Source organism: Rhinopithecus bieti, unplaced genomic scaffold (genome assembly GCF_001698545.2).
Source record: "Rhinopithecus bieti isolate Rb0 unplaced genomic scaffold, ASM169854v2 scaffold_31072, whole genome shotgun sequence".
Classification (NCBI taxonomy): Eukaryota; Metazoa; Chordata; class Mammalia; order Primates; family Cercopithecidae; genus Rhinopithecus; species Rhinopithecus bieti.
In genome coordinates this window covers 538,094-559,538 of record NW_016813477.1, presented here as the reverse complement: position 1 = coordinate 559,538, position 21,445 = coordinate 538,094, and the positions used below count along the sequence as shown (strand labels likewise).

At 40.6% G+C, this 21,445-nt stretch overlaps 1 protein-coding gene across 5 annotated transcripts in view; it reads right to left on the bottom strand.

Annotated features, from left to right (window-relative positions):
* LOC108512897 (colorectal mutant cancer protein) overlaps positions 1 to 21,445 on the bottom strand; it is a 272,212-nt gene that overhangs the window by 103,550 nt on the left and 147,217 nt on the right. For all 5 annotated transcript variants that reach the window (XM_017848451.1, XM_017848449.1, XM_017848450.1 and 2 more), the window contains one exon: positions 12,774 to 12,916. In XM_017848451.1, coding sequence (XP_017703940.1) covers positions 12,774 to 12,898 — 125 coding nt within the window. In that variant the 5' untranslated portion in view covers positions 12,899 to 12,916. The remainder of the gene's footprint in view (positions 1 to 12,773; positions 12,917 to 21,445) is intronic.

Here is a 21,445-nt window from a genome sequence, read left to right as displayed (position 1 = left end):
TAAGCATATGAAACAAAGCTCATCATCACTGGTCATTAGAGAAATGCAAATCAAAACCACAACGAGATACCATCTCACACCAGTCAGAATGGCGATCATTAAAAAGTCAGGAAACAATAGATGCTGGAAAGGATGTGCAGAAATAGGAACACTTTTACACTGTTGGTGGGAGTGGAAATTAGTTCAACTATTGTGGAAGACAGTGTGGCAATTCCTCAAGGATCTAGAACTAGAAATAACATTTGACCCTGCAATCCCATTACTGGATACATACCCAAAGGATTATAAATCATTCTACTATAAAGACACATGCACACGTATGTTTACTGCAGCACTATTCACAATAGCAAAGACTTTCAACCAACCCAAATGCCTATCAAGGATAGACTGGATTAAGAAAATGTGGCATATATATACCATGGAATACTATGTAGCCATAAAAAAGAATGAGTTCATGTCCTTTGCAGGGACATGGATGAAGCTGGAAACCATCATTCTCAGCAAACTAACACAGGAACAGAAAACCAAACACCGCATGTTCTCACTCATAAGTGGGAGTTAAACAATGAGAACATATGGGCACAAGGAGGGGAACATCACACACTGGGGCCTGTCAGGGGGTGGGGGGCAAGGTGAGGGATAGCCTTAGGAGAAATAACTAATGTAGATGATGCGTGCAGCAAACCACCATGGCACATGTATACCTATGTAACAAACCTGCACGTTCTGCATGTGTATCCTAGAACTTAGGTATAATTTTGAAAAAACAATGAAAAAAAAAAACAGGCAATATACCTTCTTGAGGACCTGCTGTGGTTTGAATGATTGTCCCCTCCAACTCTCATGTAGAAATTTCATCCCCAATATTGGAGATGGAGTCTAGTGGGAGGTGTCTGGGTCGTGGGGGTGGTGGATCCCTCATGAGGAAATTGTTGCCCTTTCTTGTGGGTGAGTGAGTTTTCACTCTGTTAGTTCCCTGGAGAGCGAGCTGTTGAAAGAGCCTGGCACATCCTCCCTCTCAGGCCATGTGATCTCTGCATAGGCGGCTCCCCTTCCCCTTCTGCCATGAGTAGAAGCAGCCTGAAGCCCTCACCAGAAGCAGATGCCAGTGCCATGCTTCTTGTACAGCCTGCAGAACTGTGAGCCAAACAAACCTCTTCTCTTTATAAATTACCCAGCCTCAGATATTCCTTTCTAGCAACACAAAGGGACTAAGACAGGGCCCTACTCTTCTGACTTCATCTAACCCAGATTCTCTCCAAAAGGCCTCATCTCCAGATACCACCACAGTGGGGGCTAGGGCTTCAATATATGAATTTGGCAAAGGGGGCACCACAGCTCAGTTCACAGCAAGTGGGTTTTGGTAAACTGTTGGAGTCAGAAGCCACACAGCAGCAGTGAGCTAATGAGTAAAGGGGAGATGAAGCAGAGAATATGAACAACTCATGAGACTTGGTAGTGAGAGGCTGATGTTATGAGAGTAGCTTACAGAAAAGAAAATAACCTTCTTGGGAAAGAAAAGATCTTATGTTTAATTTGCTTAGAAATCTTTCTTTATTTTCTTTTCACATCCAGTGAGCTACTGATATATTTTGCCATTTCCCCCATCCCACTGTATAATCTCCCCAATCAGATTAACATTAAAAAAAGCCACTCATAACAGTGGCTTTTTTAAAGAGAAAGAGCACATATTATAAAACAGTGCGTGTTGTATGATCAGATTTGTTTAAAATATTCATGAATAAAATTTTTCAGAAGGCCTTATGTATAAAGTGTTTAGTGTTTAATCCTAGGAGATAGGATTTAGGATGCATTAGGCAGAGTTCAGTTAGGAAAACAAACTGCACTGCATGTTTCAAGTGGAAAGGATTTAACTTAGTTCCATGCCTGCAAAATTGTTGGAAGGGCTGCAGAAAAGCGAGGTGAGCAGAGGCCACCAAGAGCTGTCAGATTTGCCATCGTGGCTGTGATCCCCTCAGAGATCAGGAACTGCTACTGACTTTGCACCACCATGGGCTGAGGGAGAATAGCTCCCACCTCCCTCTGCCTTCCAAACCCATGTAAGTGCATTTCATCAGCACAGTTAAAACTCTATCCAGAACCCAGCTGGTAAGAGTCTGAGAGATAGTTCCCTGGCCCCTTTTGATTCTGGGGAGAATAAAGAGAGGGGTGGGAATGGTATCAAAGTGCTAGACAACAGCTATCATAGTCTCTACCCTCTTTAGTTACTCAGTGACCAACTGTATGCACCCTCTTATCCACACCACAATTTCTAAATTGCAATAGCAATGATACTAACCTTCTCTGTAGTCAACCCTCAATTCAATTTAAATAGATTCATCTTTTCAAAACGAGAGATCCAAAGTACCATCATTTACAGTGTGGGATATAAGGATTTTTAAAAAATAATTTGATTAATTTTTTATTTTTTAATTTATAATGTTTTCCTTTTTTTGAGTTTTATATTAACTGGAACTTTACAAGGATCCAATTTCCTTAAAATTTTAAACATTATTCCTAACGATAGTATTGTAAAGTGATCTTCACTCTTCTAGTTCAATGACAAACCCACCTAGATATCATGTAACCTACCTACTAAATGATGAGTTTCACCAGTACCAACTCACCCTATCTGAAATAATAGAAGAAAATAAGAGGAAAAAGAAAAGTGCATGTGTGTGTGTGTATGTGTGTTTATATATATACACACATATACATATACAAGCAAGAAAATATGCACAGCCTAGCCATCTTTTCTGCTACTGGTCATGAGGCTAGAGTTGATATTTATAACTTCCCTCTACTAGGAAATCCATATTTTATTTGTTTGGCTAGCATCTCAGCTGGTTAGAATGAGTTCTTTGCTTAATGAAGTAATCCAAAATCTTTATTCCTCAAGGGCCTAGCCCTCAGTGGACTGACTTGTATTTGGCCTGACCTGTATTGGGTTGTTCTAATCTACTAACTTTCACCACTGGATAATTACTAGAAGGTATCCTAGGTATTCAGACATAGTACTCAGTGTCCCAATTTCCTCTTGATAGTTACTCCAGCCAGTAGAGTAACTTCCTTCTTTGCTTGTTGGCTCAGTGGCATGGGGTGTCCCAAAGGGCCAAACAGGTTGCAGTCAACTGAATCATTTGTGTATTCTCTGATGGAGAACTTGCTAAGATTTCATACCAGCAATGCTCAAAGTTGCAAAAATAAGAAGCTATAACTTTTTTTTAAACTGATACAGGATAGATATATATTTTCAGGGTACCTGTGATATTTTCATACATTTTTACTGTGTAACAATCAAGTCAAGATAACTGGGATATCCATTACCTTCAACATTTATCTTTTCTTTATGCTGGGAACATTCAAATTATTCTCTACTAGCTATTTTGAAATATAAAATATTATAGTCACTCTATTGAATTATCAAACACTAGGTCTTACTTCTTCTATCTAACTTATTTTTGTACCCATTATTCAACCTCTCTTCATCCCCCTCTCCTCCCTACCCTTCCCAGCCTCTAAAAACCACCAAACTACTCTCTGTCTTCATGAGATCTACTTCCTTAGCTTCCACATGAGTAAGAACATGCGATATTTGTCTTTTTGTGCTTTCTGGCTTTTTTCATGTAACATAGCAACCTCCGGTTCCGTTCATGTTGCTGTGAGAGGATTTCATTCTTTTTTTTATAGCTGTTAATATTGCACTGTATGTATCTTCATCCATTAATCTGTTGATAGGCACTGATACTGATTTCAAATTTTGGCCGTTGTGAATAGTGCTGCAATAAACAAGGGAATGCAGGTATCTCTTCAATATAATGATGTCCTTTCTTTTGGATATATACCCAGTAAGGGAATTACTGGATCATATGGTAGTTCTATTTTGAGTTTTTTGAGGAATCTTCATACCGTCTTACATAGTGGTTGTAGTAATTTATATTTCTGCCAAGAGTGTATGAGACTTCCTCTTTCTTACATATCCTGGCCAGCATCCATTATTCCTTATGCTTTTCATAGAAACCATTTTAATTGGGAAGAGAGAATATCTCACTGTGATTTTGAATACTTTTTCATTTACCTGTTGGCCATCTGTATGTCTTCTTTTGAGCAATGTCTATTCAGATCTTTTGCTCATTTTTAATCAGATTTGTTTTTTGTGCTACTGAGTTCCTTACATTCCTTGCCAGTGGACAGTGTGCAAATATTGTCTCCCATTCTGTAATTTATCTTATCACTTTCATTAGTTCCATTGCTGTGTGGAAGCTTTTTAGTTTCATGTAATCCCATTTGTCTAGTTTTGCTATCATTGCCTATGCTTTTGAGGTCTTACTAAAAAAATCTTCGCCCAAACTCAATGTCCTAGAGCATTTCCTTAATGTTTTCTCTGAGTAGTTTCATAGTTCAGGTCTTATGTTTAGGTTTTAATCTGTTCTGATTTTTGTATATGACAAGAGACTGGTGTCTGGTTTCATTCTTCTGCATATGGATATCCACTTTTGCCAGCACCATTTATTGAAGAGACCGTTCTTTCCCCACTGTATGTTCTTGGTGCCTCTGTCAAAAATGAGATGACTGTAGATGAGTGGATTTATTTCTGGATTCTCTATTATGTTTCATTGGTCTATGTGTCTGCTTTTGTGCCAGTACTATGCTGCTTTGGTTCCCATAGCTTTGTAGTAGAATTTGAACTCAAGTAGTGTGATCCTTCCAGCTTTGTTCTTTTTGCTCAGGATTGGCTTTGGCTATTTGGGTTTTTTTTTTTTTTTTTCTCTCTCTCTTTTTTTTTTTTTTTTGTAGTTCCATATATATTTTAGGATTTTTTTTTTCTATTTCTGTGGGCCATGACATTGGCATTTTGATAGGGATTACACTGACTCTATAGATCACTTTGGGTAGTACTAACATTTTAACCCATTTATGCTGGAGCCTTAAATTTTTTTGTGTGTGAAAAATCAGACCTTGGCAATGACCTTGAGCAGTAGGAGATAAATAACTCCCACAAGCTTAGCGTTCCAATAATGGAACACTAGGCACAAATGGGTTAACAATATTAATTCCTCCAATCCATGAACATGGGGATCTTTCCATTTGTTTGAATCCTTTTCAGTTTCTTTAATGAGAGTTTTGTAATTTTCCTTGTAGAGATCTTTTACTTCTTCGGTTACATTTATTCTTAGGTATTTTATGATTTTTGTAGCTATTGTAAGTAGGATTGCTTTCTTGATTTTGTGTTCAGATTCTTCACTCTTGGCATATATAAATGGTATTAAAACCCACCCAGATATGTAACCTACCTACTAAATTATGAGTTTCACCAATACCAACTCATCCTATATAAAATGATAGGAGAGGCTGGATGTGGTGGCTCACACCTGTAATCCCAGCACTTTGGGAGGCCAAGGTGAGCAGATCACCTGAGGCCAGGAGTTTGAGACCATCCCGGCCAACATGGTGAAACCCCGTCTCTACTAAAAACACAAAAAATTAGCTGGGCATGGTGGTGCACACCTGTAATCCTAGCTACTCAGGAGGAGGAGGTACGAGAATCGCTTGAACCCAGGAAGCAGAGGTTGCAGTGAGCCCAGATTGCGCCACTGCATGCCAGCCCAGGCGATACAGTGAGACTCTGTCTCAAAAATAAATAAATAATAAAAAAAAATAGGAGAAAGTAAGAGGAAAAAGGGACATGCATATATACATAAAAGCAAGAAAACATTCATAGCCTAAGCATTGCTTCTGATTACAGGCTATAGCTGGTTACATGCTACAGTTGATATTTACTCCTTCCTTCTCCTACTAGGAAATCCTTATTTTCTTTAGCTAGCATCTCAGCTGGTTAGAATTCTTTATTTAATGAAGTAATCCACAATCTCTACTCCTGAAGGAGTCTGCTTTTAGACCCAGTGATGTAAACAGAGACCCGAAATAAGAAAATATAAATAAATAAATAAAAATAGACCTAGTGATGGCACAGCTCATGGGTATAAGACAACTTCTGATAAGATTCATACAGGCATTGATATTCCTACAGGTAGAATTACTTGCTTGAGGACTTTGAGTAATCGTAGCTCTCCTGGTTTAGGAGCTGCTGTAAGAATTATGTAAGAATCAAATTTTATTTATTTTTTACCTGCTAGGACTGCATGCAAGGAATCAAAATTTAGATCTTTTCAGATCTAAAATTTAGATTTTTGTAGCTATTGTAAATAGAATTGACTTATTTGGTTCTCTGGCTGATTGTTATTGGTGCATAGAAATGCTAAAATGATTTTAATATGTTGATTTTACAGCCTGTAACTTTACTGAATTTATCAGTTCTGGAAGTTTTTTGTTGGAGGATTTAGGGGTTTCTATATATAAGATCATGTCATCTGTGAACAGGATAATTCTGTGAACAAGGTGAATTTGACTTCTTCCTTTCCAATTTGGATGCCCTTTATTTCTTTCTCTTTCTGAATTGCTCTAGCCAGGACTTCCTGTATTACAATGAGTAACAGTGATGAAAGTGGGCATCGTTGTCTTGTTCCAGTCTTTAAAGGAAAAGCCTTCAATTTTTCCCCCTTTGCTATGATATCAGCCATGGGTTTTTCATAGGTTGCCTTTATTTGAGATATGTGTGTGAGTCTGTTCTCACACTGCCATAAAGAACTTCCCTGAGACTGGATAACTTAGAAAGGAAAGAGGTTTCATTGATTCACAGTTGGGCATGGCTGGAAAGGCATCAGAAAATTACAGTCATGGTGGAAGGGGAAGCAGGCATCTTCTCAAGGCCGCAGGAGAGAGTGTAACCATGTGAAGGAGGAACTGTCAACCACGCATAAAACCATCAGATCTTGTCAGAACTCATTCACTATCATAAGAACAGCATGGAAGAAACCAGCCCCATGATCCAGCCACCTCCCTCCCTTAACATGTGGGGATTACAATTCAAGATGAGATTTGGGTGGGACACAGAGCCAAACCATATCAATATGTTCCTTTTGTATCCATTTTGATAAGGGTTTTTATCATAAAGGGATGGTTATCAAATTCTTTTCTGTCATCTACTGAAACAGTCATGCTTTTTTCCCTTGATTCTGTTAATGTATATTGCGTTTATTTATTTGCATATGTTGAACAATATTTGCATCCCTGTGATGAATCCCACTTGATCACCATGAATGACCTTTTTTATTGTGCTGTTGCATTTGATTTGCTAGTATTTTGTTGAGGATTTTTACCTCTATTTTCATTAGTGATATTAGCCTGAAGTTGGTGCTTTGTTGTTGTTGTTGTTGTTGTTGTTATGCCCCTGTCTGCATTTGGTATCAGGGTAACAGAAGCAAAAACTTTTGAAGTGGATTTTTAGGTTTATGCATAAGAAGGGCCACTTCTACTCTCTCAATCCACAAAACACAGCACCATACACTGTTGCTACTTGGGAGCATTTACCACATCTCTAGGGCGTTGAAAAAGGTTACCTCTCAGATGGTGCCATAACTAGGTCCACTATGATTTGGATTGAGTCCATAATGCTACTTATTACCTGACTTTCAGCAACCTGCAGTGTCTGATTCTTGGCTACATCAGCTCTGTAGCTATAAGGGATGGGAGAGTCTTCTAGGGTAATCACAGAAAGTCCTAGGCACTAAATTGTGTCCCAAAATTCTTTTTTTTTTCTCTGTCACCCAGGCTGGAGTGCAGTGGCAAGACCTTGGTTCACTGCAACCTCTACCTCCTGGGTTCAAACAATTCTCCTGCCTCAGCCTCCTGAGTAGTTGGGACTATAGGCGCATACCACCACACCCAGCTAACTTTTGTATTTTTTGGTAGAGACAGGGGTGTGTTGACCAGGTTGATCTCAAACTCCTATCCTCAAGTGATCTGTCTGCCTCAGCCTCCCAAAGTGCTGGGATTATAGGCATGAGCCACCACACCTGGCCCATGCCAAAATTCTTATGTTGAAGCCCTAACATCCAATGTGATGGTGTTTGGAGATAGGGCCTTTAGGAGGTAATTAGGTTTAGATGAGGTCATGAAGATGGGGTCCTCGTGATGGGATTGGTGCCCTCATATGAAGATACAGCAGAGAGCTTGCTTCCTCTTTGTCTCTTCCCTCCATGTGAGGACACAGTGAGAAGGTGGCCATCTGCAAGCCAGGAAAAGAGCCTCAATGGGGAAATAAATTAGCTCGTGTCTTAATCTTAGACTTCCCAGCCTCCAGAACTGTGAGAAATACATTTCTGTTGTGTAAGCTACCTTGTCTATGATATTTTGTTATGGCAGCCCAAGCTGACTGATATACCTTCCTAAGTCCCTACTCTGACTTGTAAACCACAAATATTTTGGAGCTCCATGGGCTGTCATCAGTTTAGATTCAAAGTCTAGTAATCTATCTCAGAATATGGTTCTCTCTTTTCCCCACTGCACACTCTTCCTATAAGTACCTGCCATTCTCTTTCTTTGAAGGGGTAAAAGGAAAGTTTACTGCACTCACTTGGGGCATGATTGTATACATTTTCCCCTTCATCCAGGGGGCTCTGGTTCTATAACTGGCCTGTTATTCAGGTAAGTGAATTGGATGAGGCCATGATTATCCATTGTGATGACAAGTAAAGTCTCTGTTCACCAGACCAGAGTTTGACTATAATGATCAGCTAAAACTTTAGTACACTGCCCATTTCTATCAGTTCTAGAGATCTCATGCTTAATTAGCCACTACAAAAATCCCTAGCAGGTCAAACTTTTTTGACTACTATTGTGACCTTGTTGACCAATACAATAACCAAGCCCACTTTGACTGTAGTTGTTCAGTGGTACCAAGGACCCCATTTTAAGGACATTATCTCCCAGTCAACATTGCTGACTCCTCAGGCTGCTAAAATTTTTCTAGATTATACTAGGAAAGTTCTGGCATTTCAACATAATTTAATGTAGAGTCCTTTGTTGAGCCTAACATACCGAATCCAGAATCTCTCACAGGAAAAGTCCTATAAATAAAGTCATCATCAGTCCAACTGAATTCCTCCCTCCATGGTCTAGAACCCTTAGTTCCTAATCTCACACATGAATTAATATGAACATACGAAAAAAAGCTCATCACCACTGGTCATTAGAGAAATGTAAATCAAAACCACAACAAAATACCATCTCATCCCAGTTAGAATGGCGATCATTAAAAAGTCAGGAAACAACAGATGCTGGAGAGGATGTAGAGAAATAGGAATGCTTTTACACTGTTAGTGGGAGTGTAAATTAGTTCAACCATTGTGGAAGACAGTGTGGCGATTCCTCAAGGATCTAAAACTAGAAATACCATTTGACCTAGCAATCTCATTACTGGGTATATACCCAAAGGATTATAAATCATTCTACTATAAAGACACATGCAACCTTCACCTCCTGGGTTCAAGTGATTCTCCTGCCTCAGCCTCCCGAGTAGTTGGGACTATAGGCATGTACCACCACACAGAGACACAAAAAGCAACAGGAAAAAAGCAAACATTGACAAGTGGGATCTAATGAAGCTTAAGAGCTTCTGCATAGCAAAAGAAAGTATCAACAGAGTAAACAGACAACTTATAGAATGAGAGAAAATATTTGCAAACTATGCGTCAAAGGTCTATCCAGCATCTCTAAGGAACATACAACTTCCCCAAATTTTATTAAATGTAAATTAATGGAATCTTATAAATCTTCCGGTGCTTTACTTGTATCTTTCCAAGTCGGATTTTCTACTTATCTCTTTGGGACATGATGACATTTGGCCACTTTTAGGTCTAAAGATAAAGATGAAGTAGAAATGGGACATGACTATATTTGCCACCTCCTACCTGGCATGAAATAGTTATAGAGTCTCCAAGCAAGATAGGACTTGCTTTACTGGATGAGGAAGGAGAACTGTTTCTGTAGGAAGGAGTGCTCAGTGGAATTTGTAGTTTCTAGGTATGTGAATGCATGTGAATCTACCCAAATGAACCCTACAAATTCTCACAATTTCACCTTTTCCTACCAATCCTTAATCTTCACTTAAAAGATCTGATGTGGCTATGAATTCAACTCACATTAGAATTCTGCAACCTGCAGTATCTGGTTTTTGGCTACATTAACACTGTGACTATAAGGGATGGGAGAGTGTTCTAGGGCAGTCACAGAAGGTGCCTGGTGCTTTGATTGTGACCTGAGAAAAAAATAGAAAACTATGAGATTGTCATTTTCTTTCCTTAAGCAATTCAGTATAGCTTAAGTGTGGATATATCATAGGTTATATAAACTATGCCCTTAATAAAGATTTTTAGCCTCTTCCAATAAATTCTTAACTGAGGCCTGATTTAAGTGACACCTAAGTCTATAATGGTACCACCACTGTGTCTGTCCAGTATGACAAGCAATTCTGTAGACCCTGGGTATGCTAGGGCAGTTAGAGTTCATCCACGGTGCCTAGTTCCTACTGCATTTGGCCCATCATAGCATATTAAGAGCTGAGACTGTGATGGCTAATTTTAGGTGTCAACTTGACTGGATTAAGGAATGCCTGAGAGAAATGTTAAAGCATTATTTCTAGGTGTGTGTGTGTGAGGGTGCTTCCAGAGGAGACTGGTGTGTGAGTTGTTGGACTAAGGGGGAAGATCCACCCTTCGTGTATGTGGGCACCATCCAACTGGCTGGGGGTCTAGATAGAACAAAAAAGGAAGAGAAAAGACAAATTCACTCTCCCTCGTCCAGGAGGTGGAATACTCTTCTCCTGCCCTTGGACATCAGAACTCCTGGCTCTCCAGCCTTTGGACTCCAGGACCTGCACTTGCATTCCTCCAGGTCTCTTGGACTGAGAATTACACCATCAGCTTCTCTGGTTCTGAGGTTTTCAAACTTGGACTGAGTCACGCTGCTAGCATCCCAGGGTCTCAAGCTTGCAGGCAGCCTGTTGTGAAACTTTCTCAGACTCCGTAATTGCATGAGTCAATCTTCCTAATAAATCCCCTTTCATATCTTTATAGATATATATCTGTCTCTATGTTCTATTGGTTTCTGTCTCTCTGGAGAACCCTGAATAATTCAGAGACCAAACCAATTTGCTGGAGTGCTGAGGGCTGGGGAGATGCCTAAGCCTCAGGAGCTCAGAGGACAAGAAGAGACATGGTCTCATTGGTCAACATGTCTACGCATCTTCCAGCCTTGCAGGGAATCCCCTCAAGGAGGGGCCAGCTCATTTACACAACACAGACTGGCAGAATTTAATATGACATCTCCACAGATGTAGTCTTCCTTTAAATTAAAGGCACCAATAAATGTTTGTATTCAAAAAGTTCACTGCATTTCAAAGTGAAGCAGTTTGGTCATTATATTCAATTTAAACATCTTGAAATTGAGATTTCTACGTGATGTATATTTTTTCACATTTTGTATTTTTCACAACTTACTGAGCCCATTTCCTTTCACTTTCTCAAGTGTTTAAAAGTGCAACATGTATTAATAAAAATCACAAATTTGCCAGTGTCCTATGTTAGTCTCCTTTAAATCTGCTACAATCATTCTTTTGGGCTAAAAATTCTTCTCTGCTCATGTACTTCTAACCTACAATCACTCTGAAGACCAATATACAATTTAAAAGCCTTGAGGTTCTAAATTAGAATATGCAGTTTATTGTGTGGCTCTAGCTCAGTGCAAATTTTTCCACAATTTTGCCCAGAAAACAGATGCCCATTAGTAGCCTCATCAAGAAGCCCTGTTATTACTGTGACTCTCGGTGTTGGAACAAAATGCATCCAAAGTTTCCTCTGACTTCTAGAAGGAGAGTTTAAAGTAGCTGTCTCTGAAACTGTTTTAAAATTGTGGCTTGTGTAAGCATTCGGTGAACAAAGCACTCTTTCTCCAAAAAGGTAGGTGCCAGCCATTTGCTGTCCTCAGGCTGTTCCCTGAGCATCGTCAGGAACATGAAAATGCTCTCATCCATGGCTCAGTAAGTCATTTAAAGCAAACCTCTCCTCTGAGAAACAGGGCAGATACAAACAACTAATACTGTGGCAGGAGACTTAGGGGCCAAGTGATTTACAAATAAGGAAGTCAGAATCCCTACCAGTTACTGTTATGAAAAGAAAATTCAGTAAAAGCAGAGATATTCTGGGTTCTGACCCACCTCTATCCTCTGCTAATTTTAACTACAAGGCAGTCACTCTCTTTAAGCCCCAGCTTTTTCACCAGTAAAATGATGGGTCAAATCTTGCCCCCTGCCTTATGAGTTCGGTAAGAGGATAAATCCATGTTGGTAGAGCAATTTGAGGTAAGCTCAAAACATAATCAGATTATCTAGAAGCCTACATAATGCTTAGTTATAAGCTACATTCATAAATCTCTCAAAATCTCCAAGGAAGGGACACAGTTTGCACATTTAGCATCCACCCAGTGAATAAAAGGAGCAGCAGGGACGCTGGTCTCTAAGATGAAAGGGGCTCCATTTAGAACTCATGACTAAAGCATTTCACTCAACTTCTGATTTCATACCCTTATCAATAAACTGAGGACCACAACCCCCACCTTGACTGCTTTCCAGGGTTATTGTAAGGACCCAAATCAGAACAGAATAAGGGAGGTGAAAGCACATGATTAACAAAGCTAAGAGCAATATACACTTCGAAAGCCTTAGATACAAAGAAAACATCATTATAATCTAGTTTATAATCTATAAACTAGAACTTCGGTCTTGGAGTTAAAATATTAATAGTTGGGGCTACTTCAGCTCCAAGATGGAAGGTCTAGCAGGAGGGGCAGAGTAAAAGCCGACTGGAGCCATGTACCTGATGGTGGTGCCTTGCAGACGGTCTATCTTCTTGTTGAGCTCCGCAATGACGCTGTGGAGCTCTGTGATGCGTTCCTCATAGCGAAGCGTCGTTCGCTCCTGGACATCCTCATGCTCTCTCATGAGGTGGGACTGCTCGCACTGGGAATAAGGGAAAAGGACAGAATGCTGATGAATTCAGGCACCTATAGGTGGGTGATTCCAAGCTTTGTGGTCTCAAACCATTACAACTGCCAACACTGAGTAAGCCCCAAATAAAATGTAGGTCAGCTCATTGGCTGGCAATCCCAGGAAACATATACAATGGCTAAACTGTATAATTCCCCTGGTGGATACCGGAGTCTTTGCCTTTCTAGCACTCCATCTCTCTTTGGGAAACAGTCCCTTTGCCACTGCACACTGTCCAAGTGGGGCTATCCAAGTCCCCCGCTTTCCCATAGTCAAGAAACAGGGGCAAGTGGTCCAAGCTAGATCCATCAGATACCTTCTGCAGGGAATTTCAATCTTGAGCAAATGGATGTAAGGTTGCATGGAGTTGATTCAGAGAGCCTTGAAGAGCATCTCTCTTAGTTCCTGCTACCTACAGCTTCCTTCCCAAGTTCCTTTATGGCTGTTTAGTTTCCTTTTTTTTTTTTTTTTTTTTTTTTTTACCGATTCACTACTCCTTTGTTGAAGTTTATCAGAGTTTGTTTCAGCTATTTTTCAACCAAATAATCCTAAATGGTATAGTACCACTTCTTATCTGGCTAGATTATCAGCAAATTTAATGCTTTCCAATATCATCATCTCCCAGACTATAAGCTCCTGGAAGGCAGGGACTAGGTTTTTCATTATTTAGCCTAGCACCGACAAATGGCCGGGTTTACTGTGGGTGATGTAGGAGTGTTATGGAATGAATGGATGATGATATATCACCGTCATGAAAACTGCTTAGCAGAAATAGTGATAAAAGAGGCAGAGGGGGCCAGGCGCGGTGGCTCAAGCCTGTAATCCCAGCACTTTGGGAGGCCGAGACAGACGAATCACAAAGTCAGGAGATCGAGACCATCCTGGCTAACGCGGTGAAACCCCGTCTCTACTAAAAAATACAAAAAAGTAGCCGGGCGAGGTGGCAGGCGCCTGTAGTCCCAACTACTTGGGGGGCTAAGGCAGGAGAATAGTGTAAACCCAGAAGGTGGAGCTTGCAGTGAGCTGAGATCTGGCCACTGCACTTCAGCCTGGGCGACAGAGCAAGACTCCGTCTCAAAAAAAAAAAAAAAAAAAGAAGCAGAGGAGCTTCCCTTGCTCAGCGTTTGATGGACTAAGAGGCAGCAGAGTTACAGAAACATTTCTGTAGCCAGAGTTTAAATCCTGAGGAACCTGTTCACCTCTGAAGTGGACTTTTGCTCCACTGCTCTCAATCCCTTCCAGTCACTGTGCATTTAATCTCACTTACATAATAAAAAAATATTCCTCAGTGACGGAACAAGTAGTCTAGCTTGCAACCTTGTCTACTACATTCAGCTTTGATTAACTTCCTGTCACTAGAGGAACTTTAATTTCATCCTCAACAAGGTTTTCTTAGTGCCAAGAGCCATATGTGTTTCCAGCATTGCAAGTTTGCATCTCCAGGCCTGGTGGCAGGCAGGGAAAGAGTAGGATTTCTCACCCGCTAACTCCCCCTGTCCCTCCCTAAATCGGCTAAGCTTCCAATGGCATAACCCAGGACAGGGACAAAAGGCTTTCAACGATAAACTGAACATTATACTAAGCCTAACTCAATACTGAAACAGAAGTGCTCAACGAAGAAGTTGATACAAATACTTTGGTATCAATCATGGTAGGGCTCGCACCTCAACAACAGCTGGATCAGTATTTATGTAACTTCCTGGGGGTTACTTTAGAGCTCCAGAAACAAGATTGGAGGCAACAAAGTTGTTTAATGTTTTATCACAGCCTTAGAGGGATAGTTACTTTCAGGAAAATACTCCTGTGAACTACTATTCTTAGTGACAACCAGAAACATCAAATAACCTCCACTCAAGGTCAAGCACACAAAAAGATAAGTGGGAACAGAGGCAAGGATCAAGGTCGAGTGAGAGGCACATCTAGTGGAAGCTTTCCTAAACAAAGATGCCGTAACCAGCCACAGACACTCTTTCCATGAAGTTAGGCCTTTCTCACCCATGATCCTACATACTTAAGGAACAGGAGAAGTCCACAGAATGACAGGATCTCAAAGGCAATTTCTATCAATAAATGAAAGAGCTTATATTTCTCTGGAACATACCAAGAAGAGAACACTGTTCCTCTCAGACCTGCAGCACATTTTAAGCTCTTGCTATTAGCCTCTGTTCCCAACCTCAGAGTGTGTGTGTGTTTGTGTGTGTGTGTGTGTGTGTTTGTATTGTATGAACATGTGCAGATGTAGTGGACACTCTCATGCAGGTTACCAGTTCCAGATCTTAGTGTGACTGTAGGATAAAATTCTGTCTCTGACCTGGATCTCATCAATGAAGTGACTCCTACGTTCCCATGTTGCTTGTTCCTCCTCTTTGGTTTATCCATATTCAGTTCTCTAGGGCTACAAATTACCGTGAAACATTTCCACTTACACACTCAATGAGCTCTCACTTTCCCTTATTTCCCCACTAATATTTCCTTGTTTGAAGTCCTTACAGGTCAACAGGCCACTACCACCACCTGGGCTGACAAGAAACTACAAAGTCCAATGAACAATGAAGATGTTCAAGGGTCTATATAGAGAAAGGCACACCATCAATTGATAACCACCAAAAGACCACCCTTTGGCATCCCTACTGACTGATGTGAACTGCCTAAAAGATGTGATCCCGGCCAACCAGCAGCCCTTGCTGCTGCTCTGCCTATGGAGCAGCCATTCCAGCCATTCTTTTGTTTCTCTAATAAACCTGCTTTCACTTAAAAAAAAAAAAAAAAAAAGACCCTGTGAGGCTGCCCAGGATACCAGATGGAGAGGGAGAGCGTGCTGTCTGGTATTGCACCATCTTTCCCCTGCCTCTAACTGGGAAGCCTGCCTGGAGGATACCTGCAAGAACAAGAGGCAACATGAAGCCTGGTGATTCAGTCAGATGGAATAGGGCTTGTAGCTAGATAAAGAAAAAAAAGACTTGATGTATATTTGGAGCTCAAGCACTCATTTAGAAGAAGTAACAAGAATATATTGGAGGAAAAAAAAAACTCTTTTAGCTAAGGGCAAAGGTATTTAGTTACATTCTCATATTTTTCATAAGTTTTAAGAAATAGCATATAATGTAATGCTTCCTCTACACATATCAGACATTTCTTAAATGAGACTGTGCTGGGTGCTACAGGGGAGGTGATTACAATACATGTTGAAGGTAACTGTGGTCACAGCTTACAGTGGACTGAAAGAATGCCAGACTTCTCTTCTGGAGAACAAGAAACAGGGATAGAAGTGGAAGGGTGGGGAGAAGAAGAGATACTAGGATGGCATCCTGGGGATTCTTTCCCCAGTGAAAAGAGAATACCAGAAAATAATTATCAAAACAGACTCCTAGCCGGTGGGTGTATCAATGACCGAGAAGCCACTGCTCAAGGTTCATCTCTACACATCAACATCCTCTTATTAAACATACTTCACTCATTTGTGCACACTCACTGTACCCAGCCAAAGAAGCTGAACCACTGATCTCAAAGCTCAGTGAAAATCCGCTGAGCATTTCCAAGCTGTAGTGCAGGGAAAAGCGAAGCAAATCCCACAGGGCAACAGCATAGGAGGAAACAAGCCATCACCTGCAAAAGCCAAAAGAACCAACACAACACCCTTGTTCATTTTTTTTTTTTTTCTTTTTTTTTTGAGATGAAGTCTCGCACTCTCGCCCAGGCTGGAGTGCAGTGGCGCGATCTCTGCTCACTGCAAGCTCTGCCTCCTGGGTTCATGCCATTCTCCCGCCTCAGCCTCCTGAGTAGCTGGGACTACAGGCGCCCAATACCATGCCCGGCTAATGTTTTTGTATTTTTTTTTTTTTTTAGTAGAGACAGGGTTTCACCATGTTAGCCAGGATGGTCTCGATCTCCTGACCTTGTGATCTGCCCGCCTCAGCCTCCCAAAGTGCTGGGATTACAGACGTGAGCCACCATGCCCAGCCAACACCCTTGCTCAACAGCACCCATCTAGCTGCTCATGAGTCAACCCTGGGAATGTGGACTTTAGTGCAAGAAAAGTGGAAGATGAGCAGGTGGCAGGCAGGGCAGACAAAGCCATTCTGTGTACCATCACTGGCCTTCCTGCCCTGGTGACCTCCCACATAGGCAGGAGTGGCCTGTTAAAGTGAGGTCCACTCCTGTCCCCACACTCTAGTTTGTTACTGACCTGTTGCCTCTCATCACCTTGAGTTTTCATGACCTGGGAGAACACTTTTTGCTTTTTTGAGATGGAGTCTTGCTCTGTCGCCCAGGCTGGAGTGTAGTGGGGTGATCTCAGCTCACTGCAACCTCCGCCTCCCGGGTTCAAGTGATTCTCATGCCTCAGCCTCCCGAGTAGCAGGGATTACAGGGGTATGCCACCATGCCCAGCTAAATTTTGTATTTTTAGTAGAGATGGGGTTTCACTATGTTGGCCGGGTCAGTCTTGAACTCCTGACCTCAAATGATTCGCCTGCCTCAGCCTCCCAAAGTGCCGGATTACAGGCATGAGGCACTGCGCCCGGCCCTGGGAGAGCACTTTTTAACCCTGGATGGTGTATGATTTCAGGTGTTCTGTTTAATAAGGAAATAGGTTAGGACAAGCTCAACACTGCACCTCTACGTAAGAGTCACCTAGGAGTACGTGTTCCCGTAAGGCCTCATTCAGGAAGGTAACACAATGACAACAACCAAATGGAAAAGAGGTTCTCTTCTATAATTACTACTTAATATGTGCATAAGTTTTCCAATTTTTAAGTTAAAAATTTAAGTACAGTATAGACTTTCAGAAAATTGATAGAAGACCCACCCATTTTTTAAATAATTTCCCTAGCACATTTTTTTTCTGAATCGTTTTCATTTCTCCCCATTATTTTCTTAGGTACATGATGTTCCATCCACCAGGACCACCACATGGTATAACAAGTACCCCTGTGGCACCAAGCCTCTGGTTTGCCTCCATCCATGCACATGGTAGGATTATGCTCCTCCTGCTTGAAGCTAAATGTGGCCAAGCCACTTATTTTGGCCAGTAAGATATGAATGAATATACCATTTTGCCTAGAAGCCTTTAAGAGTTCCTGTCGGGCTTGCCACATTCCCTTTCCCAGGCCATGGCCACTAACGACATTCCAGATGGTAGAGGCCCTCGGCTTGGAAGCCTGGGTAGGCACAATACAGCACAGAGTTCCCTGCCAGGTCTAGTGAGCTCCCAATAGAAAACAAGAAATCAATCTTTGATATCTTAGGCCACTGAACATTTGAAACTATTTGTTTTCACTGCATAGCTTGACACCATCATTTTGTAGATGAAAAAACAGACTTAATGTGAAGCAACTGATTTATTTCCTATAACCCAGGTAACAAATACCCCTCCAATTCCTGTTTTTGCCATTAAGACATTGAAGCTGTTGCAGCCGCAATCTTCTCTCCTCTATGTCTTCCTCCTCCAGCTCCCTGACCTGTGGGCTTACATCCTCTTCACCATTTACCTAAGGATCTTAGGTGGTACCTTGGTCTCAGACCCTGAAACGCCTCTGTGAACTCCAGGAATCATGAATGTTAGGTCTTATAATACCAAAGAGAGTTAGGAAAGCCCAAAGAGCTCTCTCTTCTACCCCAGAGAGGATAAAACAGAAAAGGAGACACAAGGGGTATAAAACAGGGAATTCAAAGTCTCTCCAGCTTCCAACAAGCCAACTTTAGCTTCCAAAGTCAATTATTCAGTGATAATTTACTTAGCAGCCTCTGGGACCAAAGGCAGTTTCTTCTACTACAACTTATAAGTTAGAGACTATTTTCTTCTCTCTATTGGACAGAGACACCTCACATAATTTCAGCTGAACAAAATAAAAATTGGTCTCAAATAACATGCTACTGCTTTTTTTTTTTTTCCTATCATTACAGGTAATTGCATCCAGGGTTCTTCCTCCTCCCAGCCCATATTCAATTTTTGACTGAAGGTAGAGTGCCACAAAGCCAGAAAGCCTGCAGTTGCAGTGTCTTGCCTGCCATTAATTTCTGGAGGCCATTATCATTAGGAGTCTAGATTTGTCTCACAACTACAGACTTTCAGTTTGAAAGGAAAAGAAAAAAAATGATTGACACGGATGAAATTTTGTTTTTCCCAAATTTCATCTGGCACTTAATATATACCCGGAGTTTCTTCTTGAGATCTTAGCTTTCCTATCATGATGATGAAGCAAATTAAACATTCACATAAATACTTGTGTCTAGCCACATAAATTGGTGAAATTGCCAATATGCAAAAATGTGTAATAAAAACAAGCAACATCGTCATTTAAACCACTGAGAATAAAATCCTTTAGGCTCATCCCTGCTATGGCGCAATCCAGGGATAAAGCCCTGAGTCAGCCTTGAGACAGTCTGGCCTGAGAACTTGAGCCCCTGTTGGAAAAACCCTGTGCAATGTGGTGATGCTAAGCAGCTTTATGGTTTTGTTAATGTTCTTCACCAGGTTTTATCTTACTCCACTGAGGCCACTGATCTTTAATCATCGCATTAGTGTCAGCTGTCAAACCTAAGAGCATTATGAACTAGGTTCTGGGAAAATGCAATGCCATCATTAATTTGTTAACCCTCTCAACCATCCTGTGAAGGAGGTTAGTACCACTCCCTTTTAAAATATGCTAACAAGCAATGTTACCCTCTCAAGGTCACACAGGATTTGTTACAACTAACACTATTCGGGGTATTTCCACCCTCACGCTAAGTTCCTGCCCAGGTTCCCTCACTAAGGGGAAAGTGGGCCAGCTAAACAAAGAGGCACCAACACAAATGGAAATGCCATTAAGGAGCAAAGCAGCTGGAGTAGTTTACCAAAGAGAAGCATAAACAAATAGGAAAGGAATGGAATGAGGCGATCCTAACAAAAATACATGCCGGCTACATCTCATAAAAGTTATCTCAGAAAACAAGAGAAAAAGAGAAAACTCTCTCCATTTCACTTAAGGAAAACTGTGTGTGTTCTCTTCCTGAATGCCAAGAGGTAGAAAATTTAAGAGACTTGCTTTCCAAAGATAAAGAGCTTAGAAAGTGTTCCACATTACTGCTCACCGATTTTAAAGGGGTTCATAAGCTTATTTGACATATCTCCTTCTGAAGTACTTAAAAATGCAGTAATTTAAAATAATTGTTGGTACTAAATAAACAGCAAATATGCTGAAAGCATCAAATCAGCACTATGTATGATCTTAGCCAGTTTCCCACAGGCTCAGTCCCCACTAGGCTGTGGAATGTTGGTGCATGGCTGTGCCCCTATTCAATTTGGGAGGATAGGGGTGTGCTGTATTCAGTCAGTAAATTTATGGTAATTTATTATACAGCAATAGAAAATTAATACAGAAGCACTTCGTCTTCCCCATCACATTGATATTGGGCTCTCCCCTTCATATCACTATTCTCAAAACTCTTACCTACAGGTTGATGTCATGAGCATATATAAGACACCTTCTTTTATTCAACCAGTTCCAGTGTCACCTTTAATAATGATTCAACAGATGTTGCAGCTCTCTTGGTAGTGTCTGTTGAACATAACCACCATTTACATTTTACATTTTAGTTTAATCATGGCACTATAATATTTAGAGAGCTGGTAAAACTTACTAGAGCCACACAGCATAAATTTACACATGAATTTGCTCTTCCACAATCTGGTAAAGCCTCAAACATGAATCTTTTACCAAGGCATATAATACAGAAAGTGTGGCACAGTCATTTCATTGTTCATATATTTTTCTTGCGTAAATTTCATGTTTTTAAAGATCTAAGTCTGAGGTTTTTTTCCACCTTCTGTTTCCTAGGTTCCAGTACACGAACTGGGAAGAAATCTCCAGTGAGAGGAGCAGAGAGTAATTTTTAAATCTATTTCGCTTAAGAACGCAAATAAGAGAGTCAATAAATGGTTCTATGATGTGGCCATTATCATCAAGGGTAAAATCAGTCATCAAAAGCTATTACATGAGGATGGCTTGACCACAAGTAAAAAAAGAGCTGAATCAATCCTTGACTTAGAGAAAAAATTTTCCATTATCCTCTTACCATCCTGTGTAAAAGCTGTCTTTGTAGGTTTAAATTGTAATAAATACCTTTCTGGTCACTTTTTAAAATCCAAGACTGCTATACATGCCAGCTTCTAATTAAATGCATTCACAATTTTCTTTCTTTAAACAAATTCTCATCAATAAGAATTGGTAATGATGGCTGGCTTTGGGTGGGGTGTAAATTAGAAAACAGTCACCACCATTTTGTTGTTTTTAAATACAAAAACAACTATTTTCTCTTACAAAAACACTGTAAAACAAAAAAAGCACTTAAAAAGTTTCCGTTCAGAGACCACCACTGAAATATTCTAATGCTTTCTAGTTTTTTCTATCACAATTTTATTATTTTATAATCAGAGGGAAAATATTTTAAGTAACATTTTCATCTAAGTAAAACTGAAAATTTTGTCATATATAACATCCTACAGTGAGAAAAGGCACG